General features: G+C 40.8%; 1 protein-coding gene across 9 annotated transcripts in view; it reads left to right on the forward strand.

The window, feature by feature from the left end:
- The window catches only part of ncor2 (nuclear receptor corepressor 2), an 82,221-nt gene that overhangs the window by 9,318 nt on the left and 51,532 nt on the right, over positions 1-21,371 (forward strand). For all 9 annotated transcript variants that reach the window (XM_054611760.1, XM_054611767.1, XM_054611764.1 and 6 more), the window contains exons 2-5: positions 8,058-8,253; positions 9,016-9,131; positions 14,983-15,160; positions 21,182-21,364. In XM_054611760.1, coding sequence (XP_054467735.1) covers positions 8,149-8,253; positions 9,016-9,131; positions 14,983-15,160; positions 21,182-21,364 — 582 coding nt within the window. In that variant the 5' untranslated portion in view covers positions 8,058-8,148. The remainder of the gene's footprint in view (positions 1-8,057; positions 8,254-9,015; positions 9,132-14,982; positions 15,161-21,181; positions 21,365-21,371) is intronic.

A 21,371-nucleotide genomic window follows, 5' to 3' on the forward strand; every position in this document is an offset into this window, starting at 1 on the left:
CATGTAATGTTTTTGGAGTTAATCAATTAAGAATAATTTAATATTAAACCACTTTGACAAGATTTTTTTTTTTTTTTTTTAACACTGTGTCTAAATGGATATTTCTAGAACACCTTTCAACAAATGACACCAAACTTATCAGATGCATCAGTGTGTATGGTAACAACCACAAAATAACTAAGTGTTAAATTGCAACGGACATGATTCTTTGCCTTGCGAAGCACATTGAACTCATCAGGCAACATATAAAAGGCACAATTTAAATATTGTGGTGCAGCTTCTGATGTTTGTGGCCTGACTGAAGAATGTAAGCTTTTCATATCCAGGCTACATCTTGCAAACTGATTTTTGATGCTTTAAGTTCGGAAGATATCTGCTTGAGGTCAAATATAGTCCTAATCATTGGCAAACTGTAGTGAAGTATTTAATAGAGCATATATAGTTGGCGGTTCAGCCTAGAGCATGAATGATTTTTCCTGTAGGGTGCGGTTCTACATTTTTGTCCTGCCTCTAGGAAGCACAGAACATACATGTATCTCAGCTGTCACCTAGCCACTGGCTATAATCTTGGCTGTGCATTCAATTGCAAATGGTTAAGACACGACATATATGTCAATCATGATGCCTGTTATTTATCATAACACACTCACACTCGCACACATACAACTATTTATATGTTGGGCTACAAATATTTTGTAGACAATTTAAATCCGCAATCACAAGGTACTACTATTTTTGTTAAAAACCCAGAAGGAATCTGTCGAACTCTTTACACTAAGTCCGTTACAACTTTTCATCAAATATGTACTCCTTCTCGCAAATAACTACACAAAAACTCTGTCGTTCTTTGCCCATAAATTGCGGTCTAATGTGTTTTGTATGTGGGAGAATCCCAGAGGAATAGTTGGTAGAACGCTGTTTTTAAAGTTGGGAATCGAGAACAAGTACTGTGTGCCGTGCAGTCAGTGAAGGCCTCAGTTCTGCACTGGCCGGGAGAGAGGGGGAGGGGAGAGCCTTATGTAATTTTACACAGTGTCGCTGAGGCGGCCGGCAGCAGGGGAACAGACAGGAAATCCAATCGCTGCTTTGCTGTCCAGCCTGGATACAGCTGGACGAGCACATCTGGAGGTACAGGCCAGCCAATCGCTGGCCCTGTTCACCTCTCCTCTGTTTCCTCCCATCCCTGTCAGACAAGCACTTTAACAGTGTTGAGACAAATGCTAATGATAGATATGATCCGTTGCAAAAAAAGGAAATATGCCTGGTGAGTTTGCCTGACCAACATTTATTTATTTTTAGTTATGACTCAAGTATCAGTTGATTGTGGCCAGGAATATCTTTATTTTTGTTGTCCAATAATGAGACAGAATTTGTAGTTAATACTTCCCTTTAGAGTTCTCATTTGGTTTATATTTGTAGCTTTTTTTTTATTTTAAACACCTTAACTACAATTAGATATATTGTATTCAAGTCCTCCACCCAGTTACACTACAGGCCAGCGCAACTGCAGAGCAGCCGGCCAACAAGAAACTCCTAGAACGTTTACACTTATAATCATCTGCACCTGCAAAAATATGCTCACCAAGTTCTTACAATAAACTCAACCCTGGCAAGCACCTCATGATACAAACGTATCGCCAGAAAGATGTAATAATACAATATATTGCGACACGATACAATACATATTGCAAAATATTGCATACTCTATTTATTTTTAGTAAAAATACAGCTGAAAATACAACTCGCTGTGTACCACCTGGAAAGTCTTAGATGTACATCGCAAATTGAAAACTCGGCGGACAAATTACATCAAAACTACACAAAAAAGTTATGCATTGCACAGTAACTCAGCAGTGAACACTCTGAACTGAAATGCACTTTGAAAATAAAGTGCATACTGTATTTTCATTGTGCCACTGAACACTCTTAACTTACATGTAGATGCCATAAACATCATATGGAATAAAGTGCATTCAGTAAAGTTGTCTGTCACCATGGCGGGGTCCTTCCCGTTTATGTCCCATTCCTCCAGGTTCAGTTTTCAGTAACTCTGTGACGTTCCTGCCTGTGCTTCTCTCATGCATTGCCCATGTCTGCAAATGCACTCATGTATGAAATTGTTGAATACGTTTGTCTTCTTCTGATTCAGCGGTAGCATCTCTGACAACGTGAAAGTTATCCCAAAGGAAGGGTGTATGCACTGCATTTTACCTTTTGTTTATATCGCGATACTACTTCCATTTTTGGTTTCACAATCACTTGTATTATTTTTAACTCCCAGCACGGTGCAGCAGGTGTTTCTCTGCTGATCGTACTGCCGTTAACATGATGGGGAGTGCGCTGTTCAGTGAGATTCAAAATGAAAGGTGCGACAGGCTGTGGTTTAGGTAGATGTGTATCGCTTTCTGTCACACAAATTACAGCTGTGTCAAAGTTGACTGCGGGTGTTCACACTATGTGTCTTCGGTTGCTGGCTGTGTGTTGTGAACGCTGATATCCTGTCTGAAAGTTTAGCAGAGGTAAGGCATGATTAGCTCGGGGTGTTCTTTCTCTGTTTGGTACTAATAGCATTGCGTTAGCTGCCTGCCTGCCAGGAGCTGAACTATATGTCAAGCTGGTACACACAGGCAATAATTATATCACCTGCTGCCTTTTATAGCCTACCTCTGACACCTAACATTTAATTTTACTTTCCTGTTTGTAACTCGTTCTCTAGCTCGACTGTTTCCCCGCTAATGGCTGGAGGACCTTATTAGTTTTGATTTATGAGATTTATTTTTGAGAATTCTGATTCCTCTCACTATAACATTATTTTTCAGTGCCAAAGCTAAGTAAGATGAGGTCTGTTAATTTACGGTGTTTTAAGGGTACAGATATACGCCTTTGTTTATCTAGCTATGTTTGAGGATAAACATGTACCAACAGTAAAACATTTTGGCCTACATTTGTGACCTTTTCAGCGTGATCTTGGATGTTATGGCTTGGCAGTGTAAAGGTTCGTTGTACTAGGGTTTGGCTGATCTATATTCTATGTTTTTCTTGCTGTTGTCCAACCGTTAATTTAAAGGTGTTGAAACCCCGTTCTCATTTATTTAATTTTTTTTTTATTGCTCTGCAACTTCCTCCTCTTTACTTTGCTCTGTTTGATTGGCCTAGACTTTCTCTCTCCGTGCTGCTGAGGACACATGGGACAAGAGGAATAGACCATTTAATGTACAAATGTTTAAAATCAGGCTTTTATTGCACAGAAAACAGTCAAGAAAATATTATTGTGAAAAAAATAAAAATGCAAATCAGTAACAGGCTTTCATGGAACCCAGGGTAAACACAGTGTAACTTATAGAAAACTACATATATCACTTTAATAATAAAAAAAATGGGTGAGGGCACGTTGAAAAAGGCTTAAGGGTTAAAGCTTACCAAACACCTTGTTTCTAAATCCTGACCTTAAAAAGAACTCTTGGGACCCCAATACTGAAGCTTTAGTGTATTAATTGCGAGATCTTTGTCTTTGTTTAATTAGGTGGCATACCATTTGGAAAGTCTATAAGAGCTGCACAATTGACTTTTCTTTTTTTCTTCTTATTTAACATAGACTAAGCCGGCTTGGCAGGCAGAAGTACGTATGTAATCAACCCTCAGCGACCTGACCCGCTCTGATTATAACGAACTGTATGTTCTAAACCATAATTAACCTTCTGCTTTTTTTAGGGTTCTGTCCTAAGGCGAATACTCTTAACACTGTAAACCACATCATTTCTTTTTTTTTTTATTTCTTCCCATTTCACTATGTGAATGTAAAGTGATGTACATTTATAATGCATATGTGAATAGATGTAGATGTTTTATGCCATGTCCGCATAAAAATTTACTTGCCTTTCACATGCAATGTCGGCTCCATAATGAATACAAAAGAGGGAGTCCAAAAACTGTAAATTGAACATTGTCATTGTCAAATACTTATTTTGATGATTATCGATATAGATCAGTATTAGGGTTGAGAGTGAGTGAGGGAAAGGGTAAGCGAGGCCTTTTGGTAATGAGGCTCCAGGGAGATAAATCCTTATGAGACCTGACAGGGTGCCACATTCCTAGGCTGTGAGTCCTAGCAGCCCCCCCCCCAAAACTCTGGGGCACAGCTTTATAGACTTCTGATGTTGTTCCCAGACCGAGCCTTATGCCCGTTACAGTTCACCCATCTCCCTTTTCACAACATTTCCATGCATTTGACTGAAGCCGTCATCTCTTCTGGCTGTCATAATAATCGCAGAAGCCCTTTGCTGACAGCTAAATACCCCCAATTAGTCTTTTTTTCTGCCTGAAAATACCGACATAATATTTTATGGGCACGTGATTAACAGGACATTATTGTTGTTGCAGTGAGGGCCCAAGCCATGCTATCAAGGCTCTCATCAAATTATCAAAAATTTCTACTGCTACTTTTAGAGCTCGACTGTCAAGCTACCACAGTCAGACTACATAAAGATGTGATTAACTGTTTATGTCAGCAGTGTTAAACTGTTGTTTGAAGTCAGCCTCCTGCTCTCCTTGGCGGGCTGGAAGCCATCTGTGTGCTCTGTGCTAGTATTTCCACAGCCATTCCTAAAATGGAGAGGGTGGGTGGGTTGGGGGGGTTAAGAGGATGAAATATTGGCTTGCACGGCTGAAGGCTGAGGCCCACCCTACTCTGTGCAGAAGACGAAAGCAAAAGAGAGTGGGGGAGAAGAAAAGCACGCTAGAGTGAGAGAGTGAGGTGACTGAGTTCACTCGCAGTGTTGGCAGTGGGCCATCAGCTTGCCTGTGGGTGTCTGTAACAGTGCCATTGCATGTGTTTAGCTCCTCGTCTGGAAAGGCCCCATTCTCCTCAGAGTTTATGTCAAAGCTCTCTCATTGTGCTGGCCCCTCTCATCTTGATTCAGGTCCTTTTTGTCCTCTGCGGATCTTGTGACTGCCTTCAGACTTGTTTTTCATCCCTCTCAGGGGAATCTCTCTCTCTCCCTCTCTCTCTCTCTCTCTCTCTCTCTCTCTCTCTCTCTCTCTCTCTCTCTCTCTCTCGACTGGACAGTCATCAAAGAGAGGCTTCCGAGGAGGATGGCTTATCTCGCCCTCCCTTTGTCTCGCTGGCCTCTTTTTCTGCCTTTCACTGATTTATATTTGCGATGCCAATTCAAGAATTTTTACTTCATGGAGTATTTCACTAGCAGAGAGGTCTGCTCAAGGACTTCCAGCTCCTCCCTTTGTGTGGTCTTTTTACCCAGGTCCGTCTCACCGAAAGACTCTAAAATGTTTTGAGCCACAGTTTAGACTACTTGACAAAAAGAAAAAAAGTCTCCTAGCTGGTGTGAGAATTTCCGTGGTGTTTTCCTATCTCGCGGCCTCTCTGAGCCTCTGTTTACAGAGCTCCTCTGTTGCTTAAAGCCAGAGCCATGTTCAGCCTCTTGTAATAGAGCCCTTTGCGTAACTGACATCAAGTGACCCTTTGTGTTTGTGACAGTGTGGCAGGAAGGAAGGGTAGATAGTGCCCCTCTTTGTACTGCAACAAGGAGTCAGACAACGGAGACTGGCACACTGGCACACTACTTTAGGTCACATTATGCCAACGATGTAGGCACCTTGCAGTGATAACGGTTATAGTGCTTTAAAAGTCCTTGTTTACTTCTAGTTGCAGAGGTCATAACTGTCCTGGTTGGGACTTTAGTAAACACTATAAGGAACTATGGACATCAGCTGAGGTATCTGACCTGGCATTAGGACTAGTGAGCTACTGTTATACAGTTGATAGACCACCATTGTCTCTGATTATCACCGAGTGTTATTTAGTTGTTATTTTCAATCAAAGTTGTAACATTTGGGTGTGAAATTATTGTTTGAAATCAATTGTATTTTCCCGCCAATACCACTGTTCACTGCGTCCATAAATATTTGGTCAATCATTACTAATGGACAAGTTGCATGTGACAGCACTGAAATTGAATGTTAAAGGGACAGTTGTACACCCCTACATCCTTAATAAGTATTTTTCCTCTTACCTGTAGTGCTATTAATCTCTAGAAAATATGACTTTATCTTCTGTAACCGTGTCATGATTTCTGGAAAGAGACATTGCTGTTGAGGATTTAAAATGTAAGCCGAGTGCCATATAGTTCCATTATATTCGAAAGAAGGAAGACATTTCTACAGCCGATACCTCCAAAACTGAGCAACTCACCCAAAACAATCTAGATTTATAAATAGATTTTGTTGTGAACCTATTCCAATTTCTGAATTCCTGAAAAATATGAAGTACAAAGATTTTCATTGTTTTATTAAGATCTTTTAGTGCGGAATGATCTGAATTCCTTAGAAATTTGAGTTAGTATGTGCTTATTTTTATTATTATTATTATTATTATTATTATTATTATTATTATTATTATTATTATTATTATTATCAATTTAGACAACATAATTGTGTATCTGAATGTCTCAGTATAATTTCATCACGGTATGATTCCATTAAAGGCATTAAGATACAGCGTTTTGTTGTCAATATAATGACATAATAATGTTGATTAAGATACAATTTGAATATCTTTCCTCAACATTCCTTGTTATGGTTATTCACTATTTATAAGTATTATTTAATATGCATTCTTTCTCAACAAAAGTGAACAATTGCATTCAGTATTGAATCTCATTCATTGTCATCTACAAAATTCAGTGCATGGACTTTTTTGTGGGGATGTTGTCTCAGTGGTGGCGGCTTTCCCCTTCAGTGTACAAAATTGCAGAACTCCTAGAGCTATCTTGTCAAGATTTTCACCAGTTCCATGTTGACAACCCATATCTATGCCACTGTTCCTCTTGTGTGGCTCCCACAGAGCTGAAACATGAGCTATGAGAGAGAGAGGCGTCATTAGTCAGGGGCTCAAAGATATGGCAGGAGTCCTAATGTCTTTTTTGGCAGGAGTCACAGGGACACATATCATGAGTACTAGTCCACCTACTACTACTACTACTACTACTAATGTCTGAGAATGCTGCTGTAACCAGCTGACCAGAGACGTTGTCTCAACATTGAATTTTGGTTGAACTATACCTTTTTAAATTCTTAAATTTGTTCCCATTGAAGGTTTGAGGCTATTTTCATATGTTTTAACAATAGAGTTGTTGATGTGTTTTGCTGTGTGTGCTGTAATCTGCATGGTCACTGTAATAGGATTATGGCCCTTTCTTATTGCCACTATTTTCACTCCTACCTATCTTCATTTTCGCTACCTATGTGCAATATAAACATCTCTTCCCTAAACCTTTACAGCGATGGTATTTAGTTTTTACTTATTTCTTCAATATTGGTCGATTTATGATATACACTCCTTGTAGATGAGGCAGGTGTAGTTTGCAGAACGTCATCTGGAGTTAAAATCTAGTCTCCAACTTATTTAATTGGCTGCTAATTGGCAAATAACGATTTTGTGTAAGAAGAATGTCTGTGAATTACATTGGATAACAGGTAAACAAAGTGACTTTGGTTTATCAAATTTATTTACATATTCCTTGAACCTTTATCGAGCCACTCAGAAACCGGTAGCAAGCTACTTGTTGCTCTAGTGCCTGACTCTCAAGGCCTACATCTCTGTCATTGAGTTATTTATGTTGCCTGTAAAGCCCCATTAAACTCAGAGTATTTTTGGTTTACGGGTGCGCTGCTTGACTTGGCTGGTCGCTGTCTGTGAGTCCTCAGTGTGAGGACAGTGGGCCATTCAGTAAGCAGTGAAGGAGGGGTTCAGTCTAGCAGGTGCAGGGACTCTCACTCCTTTACCAGGAGCAATGGAGGGGGGAGCAGCTGTGGTAGGGAGGTGATGACATTCTGATATCCGGTGCAGACAGAGACACTCACTTTCATCTCTAGCTACTCTGGAGGTGCTAGCCAAAAAACATCAAATTGTGTCGAGAAACAGTCATACTGTTTTATGCGATGTTCTTTGCCGGTATGAAAGCGTCCAAGTAAATTCCACAGGGGTTGCTCAGCTACAAATACCAATTTCCCATGTTTTACATTTTTTTTTCTCTCTATAGGTTGCTGGCTAAGCGAAACAGCCAATAATGCACGGCATCTGCTCTGCAGCCACACCCACTTCCTGCCTGTAGAGGAAGCGGCTGTGCCAGCATGTCCTCTCACCCCCAGTCTGTGCAGCCGGGCCGGAGGACTGTGGACACACGGCACCTTCCGAACCCTGCGAGTCTACCGCTGCAGTTGCAACGGGCACACACGGTAAGGAGGCCTGGCACGCAACATGTTTAATGGCACCACCTGTAGTGCCTCAATGTGTTTTTTTTCCCCCCCAAAGTAAAAAAGTAAAACCCTTTTTTTACTGGAGTTATAGCTCTTGCTATGCCTGCTTTAATATTGGGTAAACAGGGCATTACTGGAAAGGGCCTGACCCCAGGTGCCCCCACTGGTGTTTTTCTCAACAGAAACATTCCCGGGTTGCAATGTTGTGCACACAGAGCTGTTCCCTAATTAGACGTTTGAGTTGACAGTCAAGACCTTCCCCATTATTTCCACAAAATTCTCCCTCATTATTGAGATTATGTTCTTATAACGTATCGTCAGGTGCAAAGCTGTCTGTTCTTCAAAGTCGAGGCCTCTAGCTGAAGTTCAATCACTGACCTCCAGCGTTTGCAAGGCCTTTTTTGTTCTTTTATGGCGGGAGAAGCTGAGGCTTACCCCCCCCCAGTGATCTCCACAGCTGTACCTGTAGTTAATCCTACCACTCCATCTAGTCATCAAGATGAGATGAGGGTTGACTGGCTGGGTCCCACAATCCTGGACTTGTAGAGGGTCAAGTTTACAGTAGCTGAAAGGGTTAACCCCATTAGTGTGACCAACGAATGGAAGGAGAGTGAGACATAAGAGCTGGAGAGAAAATGACTGGATATTACAGAAGAAACGAGGCAGGGAATGGGAAGACATGTTTTCATTAACTCTGGGTCTATGCATCCTGCTGACAACATATTGTTGTTTGTGTTCCAGGAAGTGGGACTGGTTGACTACCACTCTCATCATGCCAGGGACTACAGTTCCCACCTGGCCCAGCCCCATCGCCGTCGGCCCTCCTTACTTTCAGAGTTCCAGCCTGGGAATGAGAGGTAGGTGCACCACGCTCGTATATAAGATCTATTCTCTCACAAGCAACATATTGATTCATTGTGCTTTTAATTACATTGTGATTTTAAATAACACACTGTACTGGATGCTGTTTGTTGTATACATTTATTTTTGCAGGAGTATTTACAGTACATACAAAGCATCATGGCACGTAAACATGAATATATGCCACCCTAAAATAATGTTTGAGTCTAAAACTTAATACTTCACAATTATGTTATTAGCAAATGTAATCAACATCCTCCTCTGCTCAAGATTATAGATAACATGCCATTTTTAGTTTCATACATTTTTTTCAGATGCTAGATGCATATTGTTGTTTTGACTTTCCATGTCAGAACTGTATACCGTTCACATGAAAATGGTACTGTTGCCCTTTAACGTATTTGTCCTTGTTGAGTCTTGACGGCTGAAGGACAAAGCATGCTCTCAATGGAAGCGTCATGCAGGCTGCATTTTTATGCAGTATTATTCTACTCAAGCTTCTGCCTGTAAACCCTGCCCCAGTGTAATCATCATGTAATTGGCATCCGCAAGCCGTTTCTCTGTAATGTTGTGTTAAACAGCTCTGCGGAGCAATGGAGCTTGCAGAGTTTTTGCCATCTTCTGTAGACCAACAGTAAGTCAGGCAAAGCATTGTATGTATAGCACTTTCCCCCTGGAGACTCAGGTATTGTACCTATCAAAGTTGTTTATTATTTATATAGCCATGCTTTTTTGAAGACGAGTCTTGAGGAGTACGTGTGAATAATTGATGTGCATGCCATGAATTTTGCATGTTGCACAGAGGATAAGTCACATTTTTTTTTTTCTCTTAAGACGATTGTCAAGGCCGATATTCTTGCATATCTTAAAGCATGCAAGTAGTACAGAATTTTATTTTCCAAGTCAGCTGTCAGATATTTGTTACATGCACCGTATGTTGGGTGTAGTGTTGGCTGTCTTTCTAAATGTGTCAAATAAATTGTTTATCCCTAGCCCCTGGAACGAAAAGGCGTTATGGCAGCAGACAGCAGATGGTAGAGTGACTCTGTCTCAGCGTGTGGCTGTTGCATGTTGCGTCCGCATCTTTAAGTATCAATCAGATGGGATTATGGTCTTCAATGTAAAAGGCCAGAGCTGTGTGTTGGTCCTGTTTCATGACTAGCATTGCCGAGCCCACAATGTGGGAACACTGGTTCATTGGTTGATACAGAAATAAACACCACACTGTTTCACTGCTACCCACCAGCTTCTGATTTGCTGACACCCTTCATTCAATCACTGGTGCTTTGGCAGTCACTTCTGGTGTACATGATTTGTGTTTCTGCAAGACAGAGGCCTTGTGAGACTTCTACATTGGAGATGTGAGGTAGCTTTTCTGTTGATTCAAAAATGATCATCATATCAAAAGGAGAGACTAGCAGTTAGCCCATGTTTCTATGTGGAGAATGTGAAATAAAACACTGGCGGGCATCTGTGGGTGGGGAGTCCTTTCAGTTAAATACATCAGGCCTTCAGCATTCCTTTAGAGGGCTTAAATCCAGTCTGAAGCCCTCATTCTACATTCTCATTCAGAGTCTGAATAGCGTAACTCTGGCCTTAGCAATCCTTCAATCTATGCACACCATGCCTCCATTTGTTGCAAGCTGAGGGTTGTTCACATTTACAGACAGATAATGTAAGCACTAACATGGCCTTAGAAGCTGCACTTTGACAGCATTATCTCATTCTCAGTATGAAAGGTCTATATATTCTTCATCTCCTCTTTAAATGTCTTGGACTGAAGTCAGGGTGAAAATATGCTATTTAGTTAATGCTCCAAATGCACCCTAATTACAGGTCCGGAAACCACAACAGTATAATCATTGATGAGCCACTGTGCTAGTTGTTTGTTTCACCCCCTCGTTACTCCAGGCAATATCTCAGTCACTCCGCCTCTTCCCATCTGTCTGAGATCACCCAAGCTACTTGAGAAAGAGAGTGAATATATTTTAGAGCAAGCACAACAACAAGACAGAGAAACCACTTAGCGTGGGTTTCTTTTAAGCCCAGAACAGCGAGTAGGCTGCAGACAAATCTGGTGCAATAATGCAAACCTAGTTTATTCTTGACATGTATCAGTGGGCTGTGATTAATGCAGTAAACGTGTATTAAAGTAGTATTCTGAGGCTTCTGTTCAGACCTTTTAGTATTTGTGCAAAGTGACATCAGTGTCTTTTCAAATATTTGTACAAATGTTCCTAAATAGGTATTATGTCATGTTTCTATTACCGTTTGGGGATTTTAGTAACCCTTTGCGTGTTAACTGACATAGGTATGTACGTTTGTTGTTTTCTTTACACCTATGTTTTTTCCTTTGTTATTATTATTTCAATAGCCTTTTGAATATCCGTTTGAATTATGATAAAGAGTGTAGAGCATCAGTTCTGAATGACTCAAAACTAATTATGATCCAGCTAGGAATCGATTGCTTTTCACACTCTTAGCATTTTGAGAGAAATAGCCTTTCATTTATTCCAGTTTCCAGCATTAAGCTGTAGTAAATATCCCCGTCTCCTGCTTTCTTGGCCATTTGGTAATGTGTTTTTTGTTCAGCAACATGAAGAGAAAAGTTGAGGGCATTTGTTTTTGGACTCATTTTCCCTCCTCTTCTGTGCACTCGCTCAGTTTCATTCATCCCAGCTGTGGTGCAGTTAGCCTGGCCTCCTCTCTCTCTCTCTCTCTCTCTCTCTCTCTCTCTCTCTCTCTCTCTCTCTCTCTCTCTCTCTCTCTCTCTCTCTCTCTCTCTCTCTCTCTCTCTCTCTCTCTCTCTCTCTCTCTCTCTCTCTCTCTCTCTCTCTCTCTCTCTCTCTCTCTCTCTCTCTCTCTCTCTGTTAGCCATCCCTGTAACGTGCACAGCTGCAGAGCCGCTCCTCTGGGGAGCAACGGAGAGATTGGCAGCCGCACAAACGCCATAGTGCTTTCACAATAACAGGCTGCTGCTATCAGCACACATGATCTCTGTTCCCTGTTGTAATGGGGCCCAAACCAGTAAGAAGGTAATGGAGCCGTTGTGGGGTGATGTGTTGTGTTGCTCCCATCCCTCTCCTCTCCTCTCCCCCCCACCTCTACACACATCTCTTTCTCTCATCCTCCAGACAAATCCTCCCCAGGGATCAGATTATTCTGCACGCTCACAAGAGGGAGAGGGGGAAAGAAGGAGGGTGAAGAGAAGAGCGGCGGGGGGAGGGGGGGGGGGGCTGCTGTTGAGCTTGATGATGTGATTATGTAAGTGCCAAACCTCTATGGAGATGAGGAAGAGTGCGACTGAATGAGTGAGAAAAATGTGTTCTGGGGGGGGGGTCACACACCATCTGGGTATTAATTTTGGCACCCTATTTTTTTTCGAGGTACTATTTAGGCAATCACTCAGATAAACATCCAGAATCCATTTATTTTCTCACCACCCGATGACACCTTTTTATCATGCAGATTTATCCCAGCATATTACATAAGTGGCATGACATATCTCTCTTGCGTAAAGCTCTGGTGCAGCACGGGGATGGTCTCGATCGTTGCAGCACCCCACCAGGCAGACACAAGCTCCGTGCTCTTTGGCACATAAAGAAACCACACACTAGGCCATTGTGGGCCTGGACCAGCAATTATGGTTGTGTTTTCCCTCTTCTCTTCAGAAGCCACATCCATTTTGACACTGGCAGCAAAGTCGCTGACATTCTGGCATCTGCCTGCAGCGCAGACTTGAGAAAACCCTTCCCCTCAGAGAGAACAGAGAGCCATTTACAAGTGGGCTAATAAAATGTCCCTAAATCGAAGTAGCCAGTGCAGTTAACATTCAGAAGCTGTCATTTGACTAGACACCAAGGGTCCATTTTACTGGTGCACTGTAGCGTGTTGCTAACCCCAACGATGAACACATGCAGAATGTGGTTTATGCTGGCATCACACATGCAGCCGATCATGACCAGATCACGTTACAGTATGGTGCGTCCCCCTCCTCTGGTGGTTGGAGTAATTGTTAGCATTCCCGGCCAGCCAGATCAGTTCTGCTTTTAGGTTACAGTATAGAGAGTGTCATAACGCAAACTTTTTTTTGCCTTTGTGTGTGTGTGTGTGGCCATTGACTGCCTAGCAATTCCTGCAAACCCCTACACAAGAGCAGCTCTACCATATGCTGCTAAATTGAAAACCATTAGATGCTAGTGTTTCAGTGAGTCACCATTTCCAATTTCCTTGCTTCCCGTTCTTTCCACTCTCCACTACTGAGTAACCCATTACATGTTCCCATTTTGCAGAAAGAAAAGGTCTTTAGTGATTACTTTATGATGATTCTGTTTGAAACAAATCGAGCCAGCTGGCAACAGTAAAAAATTAGGTCAGCCTGATCTCCGACTGCTACCGTCATCTTGTGCTTTTGTACAAATGTCTTTGTGTTGTTAGATGAAGCCTGTATTAATAGGGTTTGATTAGGACATTGTGTTTAGACAAAACGTGCACCAAGCCTCGTCTCTTGTTCCGAATGCATTGTTTCCCATTAATTACCTAGACCCCGCGGCCTGCCACAGTTTCATAACTAACCGAAAATATTTGTGCAGTCTGCCCGGGGGAATTCATCTCGGTGGGTCAGGGAAGGCCACTAAGTGTTGGGGGATCCCCTCGTCGGACCTCTCCCTGGTGCTGGCTAGCCTTGGCTCGGCACATTTCCTCTGTGGTGGTTCACCGCACCAGGCTCGAGGTCATCTTGGAAAGGCCTGGAGTGGAGGTGGCTCGGATCCAACCAAAAGAAATCTAACATCTGTTATTTTTTCGGGTTGTAGGCGGAACTTGGAAGTTTGATTGCGTGATACCACGACCGTGTTTTAAATTAATTCAGCACCAACATTTTAACGAATTTTTTTACATAAAAGATAAGCCAACAACATTTAAGCAACCGTTTTTTTTATATTTTGAATTATGTATTATTATATCTTTAAAAGATTTTGTTAGGGTATTTTTGCCTTTATTTGACAGTTTTAGGGACATAGACTGGAAATGGGGGAAGAGACGGGCATTACATGCAACAATTGCGCTAATGTGTCATGCATTATAACCACTTGGCTATGAAGGAGCTCTAAATTACTTTTTTATTGGTAGTAATGAGCTGTACTCAACATATTTTCTCTACCAAGTTATGTGCACTGGTGCATGTAGAGCTGAGAATTGCATTCACAGCTCAAATTTTTATGTGCCCTTTGGTTTTATATGCACTTAATATTTCGAGCCCTGCAGCTATTACTTGTATGCTGTGGAAGTGTGATTTCTAATGCTGAGGTCTGGTCCATTATTTCATGACAACCAAACTGTCAAACTTCACACATCATGCTGATCTTCTGTTTCATCAGTTTAAGTTGTAACACAATGCTAACAGTGGTAGTTGTTAGCATGTTAACTAATGAATCATAACATGCGGATATGTACCATGTTACGATTACACTTGTTGTCATGTTAGCCCTCATTTTAAAGTACAGCTTGAGCTAATGGGAATATTGTCACTAAGCAAACGTCATCAAAGTCATCAGTTATTAGGGTTTATCTTCTGACTTACACAAATGTGTGTTTGAAATGTCATTGCAATTAGGGAATCATCCACTATTCTAGTTTGGCTAAAAACCTGAAGAAAGTACACCACTATAGCAAGTACTGTTCTTAATTTAAGTATTTCTACCCTGCAATTGTCTTTAATCAGCTGTAACATTACAAAGGTATCCCAAGCTCTATATTGAGAACCGCTGCCTTTTAACTTACTGTTCGTTAAAGTGCTTCAGTAGCTCTCCATGCGTTTCTCTTATCTGCTATGTTTGTATTTTGCAGAGGACAAGAACAACATATCCGCTATGAGCACATGTACCTGCCGGAGCCCAGCGGCCAATCGGATGTGGAGTATGCAGAGATCAAACGGCCTCGTCTTGATATGGGCCAAGAGTCTCTGATGAGGGCTTCGTCCCATCGGCAACAAATGCCTCTGGGAGCGGCTGAGGATATGGCAAAGGTCAGTAGTCTGTATGAAATACAGTATATGACGGTGACAAGTGGAGTTAATTACAGCTTGATGGTAATTTAATTGTTACTTGGCTTGGCTATGAATAACAATTCAATCGAGTATAAATTGTGTATATATATATATATACTAATTGTGATAATGAAGGGCTGAGTGTATATATCTATGTTTTTGAATTAATACTTCAATATACTTTTTTGTTTTTTACAAATGTGTATTGTATTTCCAAGTTAACAAACACTTCACATAAAAAAAAAAAAGGCACACCTAAACAAAACGCATAACAAAACTGCTCAAATGTTAAAATGAAATGAAAAATAAACGGTACATCACTACAAGGTCGTAGCAAAATATTCCTCTTCTAGATTTCTTTCATGAATCTTATCAAAAGTGTTGTTTTTCCCCTTGACTATATATACAAGTTCCTCCATAGCCGGACAGTGCTATGGTTAGCTTCAGACAAAAAGACACAATATAGAATTTATACTGTAAGGTCAGTAATGTGCTAGTATCTTGGGAAATCACTGTTTTGCCTTCCAGAGTTGGACTTTTACAAGGACATTTTGAGAAATTACGATTCATAAGGTATATAAGGTGACCAATTTTCTTCTCTGAAATATTACGCCTTTTTTAAGCCTCCTTCAGAGCCACAAAGGTTTTTATTAGACATTCCACACCCGGAGTCGCAGAAGGATATTCAGCAGTGTTGGAGATGGAGCTCAGTGAGCAGCAGTGGAAAGACTATAACGGAGCTGTGAAACAGCAATTAATAAATAATAGAGCTGACCTAGATTTCAAAAGACTGAGGGTGAAACTGTGTGAACTGCACATCAAAACGACTTGCTTGCAGTGTAGAGCTGCTGATGGGGAGGTGTTCCTGACATTACAGAGTGCTTCTAACTGCCAGGGGAGGCAGACAGCCAAGGAATGGTAAATAGATACACCGATAATGGAGGGTACAGGAAAAAGAAAAGGACTCCTAAGCTAGCAGGGAAATATTCAGGAATGCCAGTAATTCTCCCCCAAAAGCACAGAGAGCCGTAAACCCCATTATATAAGTCATGTCAGATGCAGTCACTGCACGGAACAAGTGCACCAAAATGATAGTGGTTGGAGGGAAAGATGTAACTGCAAATAATGCAATGGGAACAAAGAGAGCCACGGATAGAGGTGAAAGGGGAAAGGGAGGAGTAAGAGACAAAGAGCAACAAGAAAAGAGGAAGTATGCCAGTAGTATCAGACAATGCTGACACTTGTAGCATGACTCACATGGAGAGTGAGTCAGAGAATGAGAACTGTGTACAACATCGTGCAGTTATCCTGATTTTGTGGTTAATAAAAGGGAATACGATCAGATTAGAATGATTAGGACTGAGCTTTTTAACAATGGTGTTCTCTTTTTCCATTAATGTCACTCTTGCCGTATATGGCTCAAAGAATGAGCAGTGCTATTGGTGATGTTTACACTGTTGTGGAAACCACATTAGACACACCTGACTAGTAACCCATTCAGAGCAAAGTGATGTTTGTCAAACCTCTGTTGGCAGTCTATCTGAATGAATCTGTGTAAGTTAGCTGGCCCTCTTTTGCAGTTAGAGCCAGAATAAATAAATATCCTGGGCTGGCATAGTCAGGATTAGTTTATCGCAGATAAATTGGTATTGGCCTATTGTCATTTAAAGCAGTGTTTTTGATTTTTCATTGTACTTGGCTATGTTGTTGTACACGGATCAATGCAGGAGAAACCGCAGGAAGGCTGTGAGCTTTACAGACCTTTTGAGAGTCTTGCCTCCCAATGATACTACCAAAAAACTAACTGTGATGAAAGTGGATAAAGGGTAATGGAAAAAGGAGGGCAGCACAAGACCGAGCACAGCGACTCCTGTCTCTTAGCTCCGGTGCTGACTGTCAATGAAGTCAGCTAGACTTCTTTTGAACCAGAGGCAGGTCAACCGTCCTCGTCTGTTGTCGATTGTGACTGATTGTTCTGCTGAAAACGCTGTCAGCTGAAGAGACGATCTTTGGTGCGTAATTTTATAACTGAACAATGACCAGGACACAGACTTCTGCTTTTTCTGACTGTCTGTATATCTGATGTTTTTAATATCACAGATGATGGAAAAACACATTAAAACGTGGGTCTTACAGGGAAAACATTACCATTATTAGTAAAGCATTAGCCTGTGACAGTTGTAGTAAATTAAGTGGTTATATTTTATATTTTATAAATATTCTGACTGCTGTAGATAGAGTGCCTTGCTGTATTTCACATGGCTATACACTATTGTCTGAACACCTCCCAACCTATTGTATGTTCAATATTTCTAGTCATAACATCAGCAGCTCTGTATCTGCATGTTCGCTGATCAGTGGCAACGCATGGCAACGTTCAACACACATTGGATTGAACAAGAGAGTAATGGCAAGGATTCAATAGTGTTTTGTTTTAACTTTCATCAGAGCATAGAACAGCAGTGACACGTCATATGCCACCAAAACAACAATCAACAATTGCAGTAATTTAAAAAGGCTTATGCCACATTCTTATAGTTGATGTGTAAATCTCGTTTGTTTCAAATGTTAATAAATTATTCCATTAAAAAAATAGTATATTTACATTATTTATAAGACACACCCATTTTACTTCCTTCATTTTCTCTTTTTTATCCAATTACTTGAATTATTTTCAAAATAAAGGTAGGTAATTTATAAAAAAGTATCATTAGTTGCAGGCCAGGATTGAAGGCACCACCCGTTGAGCAGCAGGAATCTACATTTAGTGCGGCTGTCCTCGACCCAAAAAAATTCTTAGTCCTGTAACAGTGGATGGGTTTGTGTTAGCTAATGGATTTGTTGATTTGAATCGAAAGATCATGTCGATGTTAATGCAAAACCATCACATTAAATCTTGTGTTTAGCAGAGATGTGCTCATAAATTCATTGGAATAAGTCATCAGCATGAAAAATGACTAATCAACTTAAGAAATCTTATCAGAGGCCAAGATGGCCGATCAGCTGACTAATCAAGTCTGCAAAAGTTGACATTACAAGTTCACAGCAAGGCTGCCCACAGAACTTGCAACAGTTTCTTGCATTTTTAAAGGTTTTCATTAAACTTTAAATCTCAAACTTCTAATAACCTTGCCCACACAATAGAGCTCTATTGCGACAAGTTCCACTCCATATTGCAGTTTTATTTTCCTCAATAGTCTCTGTTCCAGTGTATTTCTACACCTGTTTTTGTGTACTCTGCATAACCGTGGGCTTGATGCCCAAACCAAAAATTGTGAACTTTTGTGCACATTCTAGCATGAAAACAGGATGTCTGTGGCTTTTTTCAACTATTGTCTAGAGTGCAAACACTTAAGACTACGGGACTCAGTCTCACAGGGTCGTACTTACCAAACAGAACGCTTACACAGACACGCTACCTCACACAGAGGTAACCTAAAACAAATCTGATGCATGCCCAGCCGAAGACATCATGCAGTAGAATGTTCTAAGTGTGACCGGGGTTGTCGAGGGCGTGTAAAATATAAGCTATTCTGGGCCAAGGGCTCTGCTATTGGCCTGAGACTTTTTCACACTATGTCACAGGTGTAATAGCTGTTGATGTGCTGCCGTACTGTTGACAAGAACAGAGGACAGTGTAGGGCACAACACCAGAAGGCAGACTGCTTTTGACCTCGTAGTTTTGTCGTACCATCAAATCCCTCATGCTTAAATGCACTCTCTAAACATTTGGATGCACTTAACTGTCCTTGAGTTCGCAACGGAACAAAGTGGCAACAGTAAAAAAAAAAAAAAAAAAAAAAAAAAAAAAAAATGCCATTTAAAAATAGACAACTGCAGCAAATGAAGGCAAAAATGGAAGGAATCTAAGTGTCATATAAATCAACTACTGCACAGTTGAACACATCACCCCCCCCCCTTAAACTAACCGCTCAACATTCAATAATGACATTGTTCTTTTTTCTACATTATTTTGTGAATCGTCTCTGTAATCATTGGGATTCCGATGACCATGCATAAAACGTTGTGTAATGATATCCGTTTTACGTCACCATGATTTTGTCCCCAGAGAGAACTTTCATGCATGCTGAGCTGTGACACACATCAGGAGGGTAGTGGTATTATTTGCACTCAAGGGCGATGTGTTAGTCAAAGTCGTGGCATCCTGGGAGCCATTTATTTTCCTGTTGTAGTTATATGTATTGTGATTTTTATTTTTTTTTTTGTGACTAATTGGGTTTGGCAACTTGGGCTTCTTGATCTAGGACAGCCCCTCAACATCTTCTGGCACTGATATTTTCAATCCCAGCAGGTCTACGGGGCGATAATGCAGCCTGCCTAGTCCAGATTAGCTCACTTACATAACCTTCATTTCAGACGTTTAAAAATAACGCAGAACAAAAACCCAAGCTGGATCACACACACGCAATCATTCTACTGAGGCTATAACTCAAGAATGCTGAGCAACATGCAGAATGTAGGGTCACACATACACCCACTGATCACTGAGCGTGTGTTGTCACATAAACCGGTGCATGTAACCTCTACTCCATTCACACCCTTGCCTCACATGTGACCAGATTACTGAGAATTTGCCTGAAGCATGAGCTGCCAGATTTTGCAAATAAAAACATTATGTGGGCTGAGCTTTTTAAAGGCAGTACACTCAAAGTGTCCATGGTAAACTACTGAGACTCCCTATGTAGAAAATATTGCATATTTTTAAGTTAAATTGATCAATCTGGTGCATTTTAGGAGCAAAATGATTATGCTAGAACTTTAAAGAACTTTGTGCTTTTGTAAAAAAAAAAAAATGGTGGAATGTTACTAAGTACATTTAGGCTACTTTGCAGATTAAGATTCTCAATAAAAAATATTAAATAGACAAATAAACTACACTGTATTATTAAGAAGTATATAGCCTTATTATTATGTATATAAAGTAGTTGAAATTAGCTCCACTTTTATCCGCTGCAACATTAATAATTATAAAGCAGTGATAGATACATATTTACTGATAGATATATAGCAGCAAATAGTGCATCTTACTCCAAGTAATCAATATAATATTGTATTGTGATTTACAGAAAAGTAATTGGTTCAGTGCTAATAACAATTGTTGAAACCATTTTAAAGAAATAGATATTGGAAAAAAAAAATTACTTGGTGCATTGACAAATGCGACTGTTATGGAAAAACTGAAATGGAGCTTCCACTCCACCGAAGAGACGGAAAATTGCGGCGGACCAAAAATACACGACATCTGTGTGGAGAGATGAGGAGACTGTAACCTTTTCCATCAGCTTCCATTGAGCAGCTTTGTAATGTACTGATACACAGCATCTGTTAAAAAGTAGTATTTCTCCATCAACCTTGGGAGGTTGTGTGAATAAATCTGTTATTTAGATCAGGGATGGTCGAACACTACTGAAGAGGAGTTTATATTATGAGTGTATACTCACAGAATGTGTACGCTTACTTAGGAGTACCGTACATGGAAGATCAGTGATTTGATAAATCTTTCTCTACTGTCATCAGTGCAGCTGCTCAGTTGATGAGTCGCACTGTGAGTTACCTCCTGCATTTGATCTACATACATGATGCACTACCCTTCAGATTTCTCCCCCTACATCCTCAAAAACAGAGTATTTCACATTTCTAAATCAAGTTTCCTAAACAGAACCAGCTGCCAGAACTCTACCGCATAATCCTGGGAAGAAAGGCTGTGACCTCATATTCATTAGTGTGGTCCAGTGACGCTGAGACGCCACGCTGACTTTCATTACCCAGAAGACTTATTGGCGTTTGTTACCTTCCCACAGGATACACAGACTGTGTTCTTGTAAAGAATATGATTTCTTGTGAAGTAACCTTCATGCCCTGCATAATTCTTTTTATTTATTAATTTATTGTTTGAGCTTTGTGTAGGAATTACTCATAAAATTACACACATATTGTAAATCTAAGCATGTTGCTTTTCTTTTTGTGGTGCTTCTGTAGGATCGTGGGAGTGGAATGGGGAAGCTGGAGCCAATCTCCCCTGTGAGCCCGGTCCATATGGACCCTGACTTGGACCTGGTGCCGGCTCGCTTCTCCAAGGAGGAGCTGATCCAGAACATGGACCGCGTAGACCGGGAGATCACCATGGTGGAGCAGCAGATCTGCAAGCTTCGCAAAAAACAGGTCTGTA

Source organism: Anoplopoma fimbria, chromosome 13 (assembly GCF_027596085.1).
Source record: "Anoplopoma fimbria isolate UVic2021 breed Golden Eagle Sablefish chromosome 13, Afim_UVic_2022, whole genome shotgun sequence".
In the NCBI taxonomy this organism is placed as follows: domain Eukaryota; kingdom Metazoa; phylum Chordata; class Actinopteri; order Perciformes; family Anoplopomatidae; genus Anoplopoma; species Anoplopoma fimbria.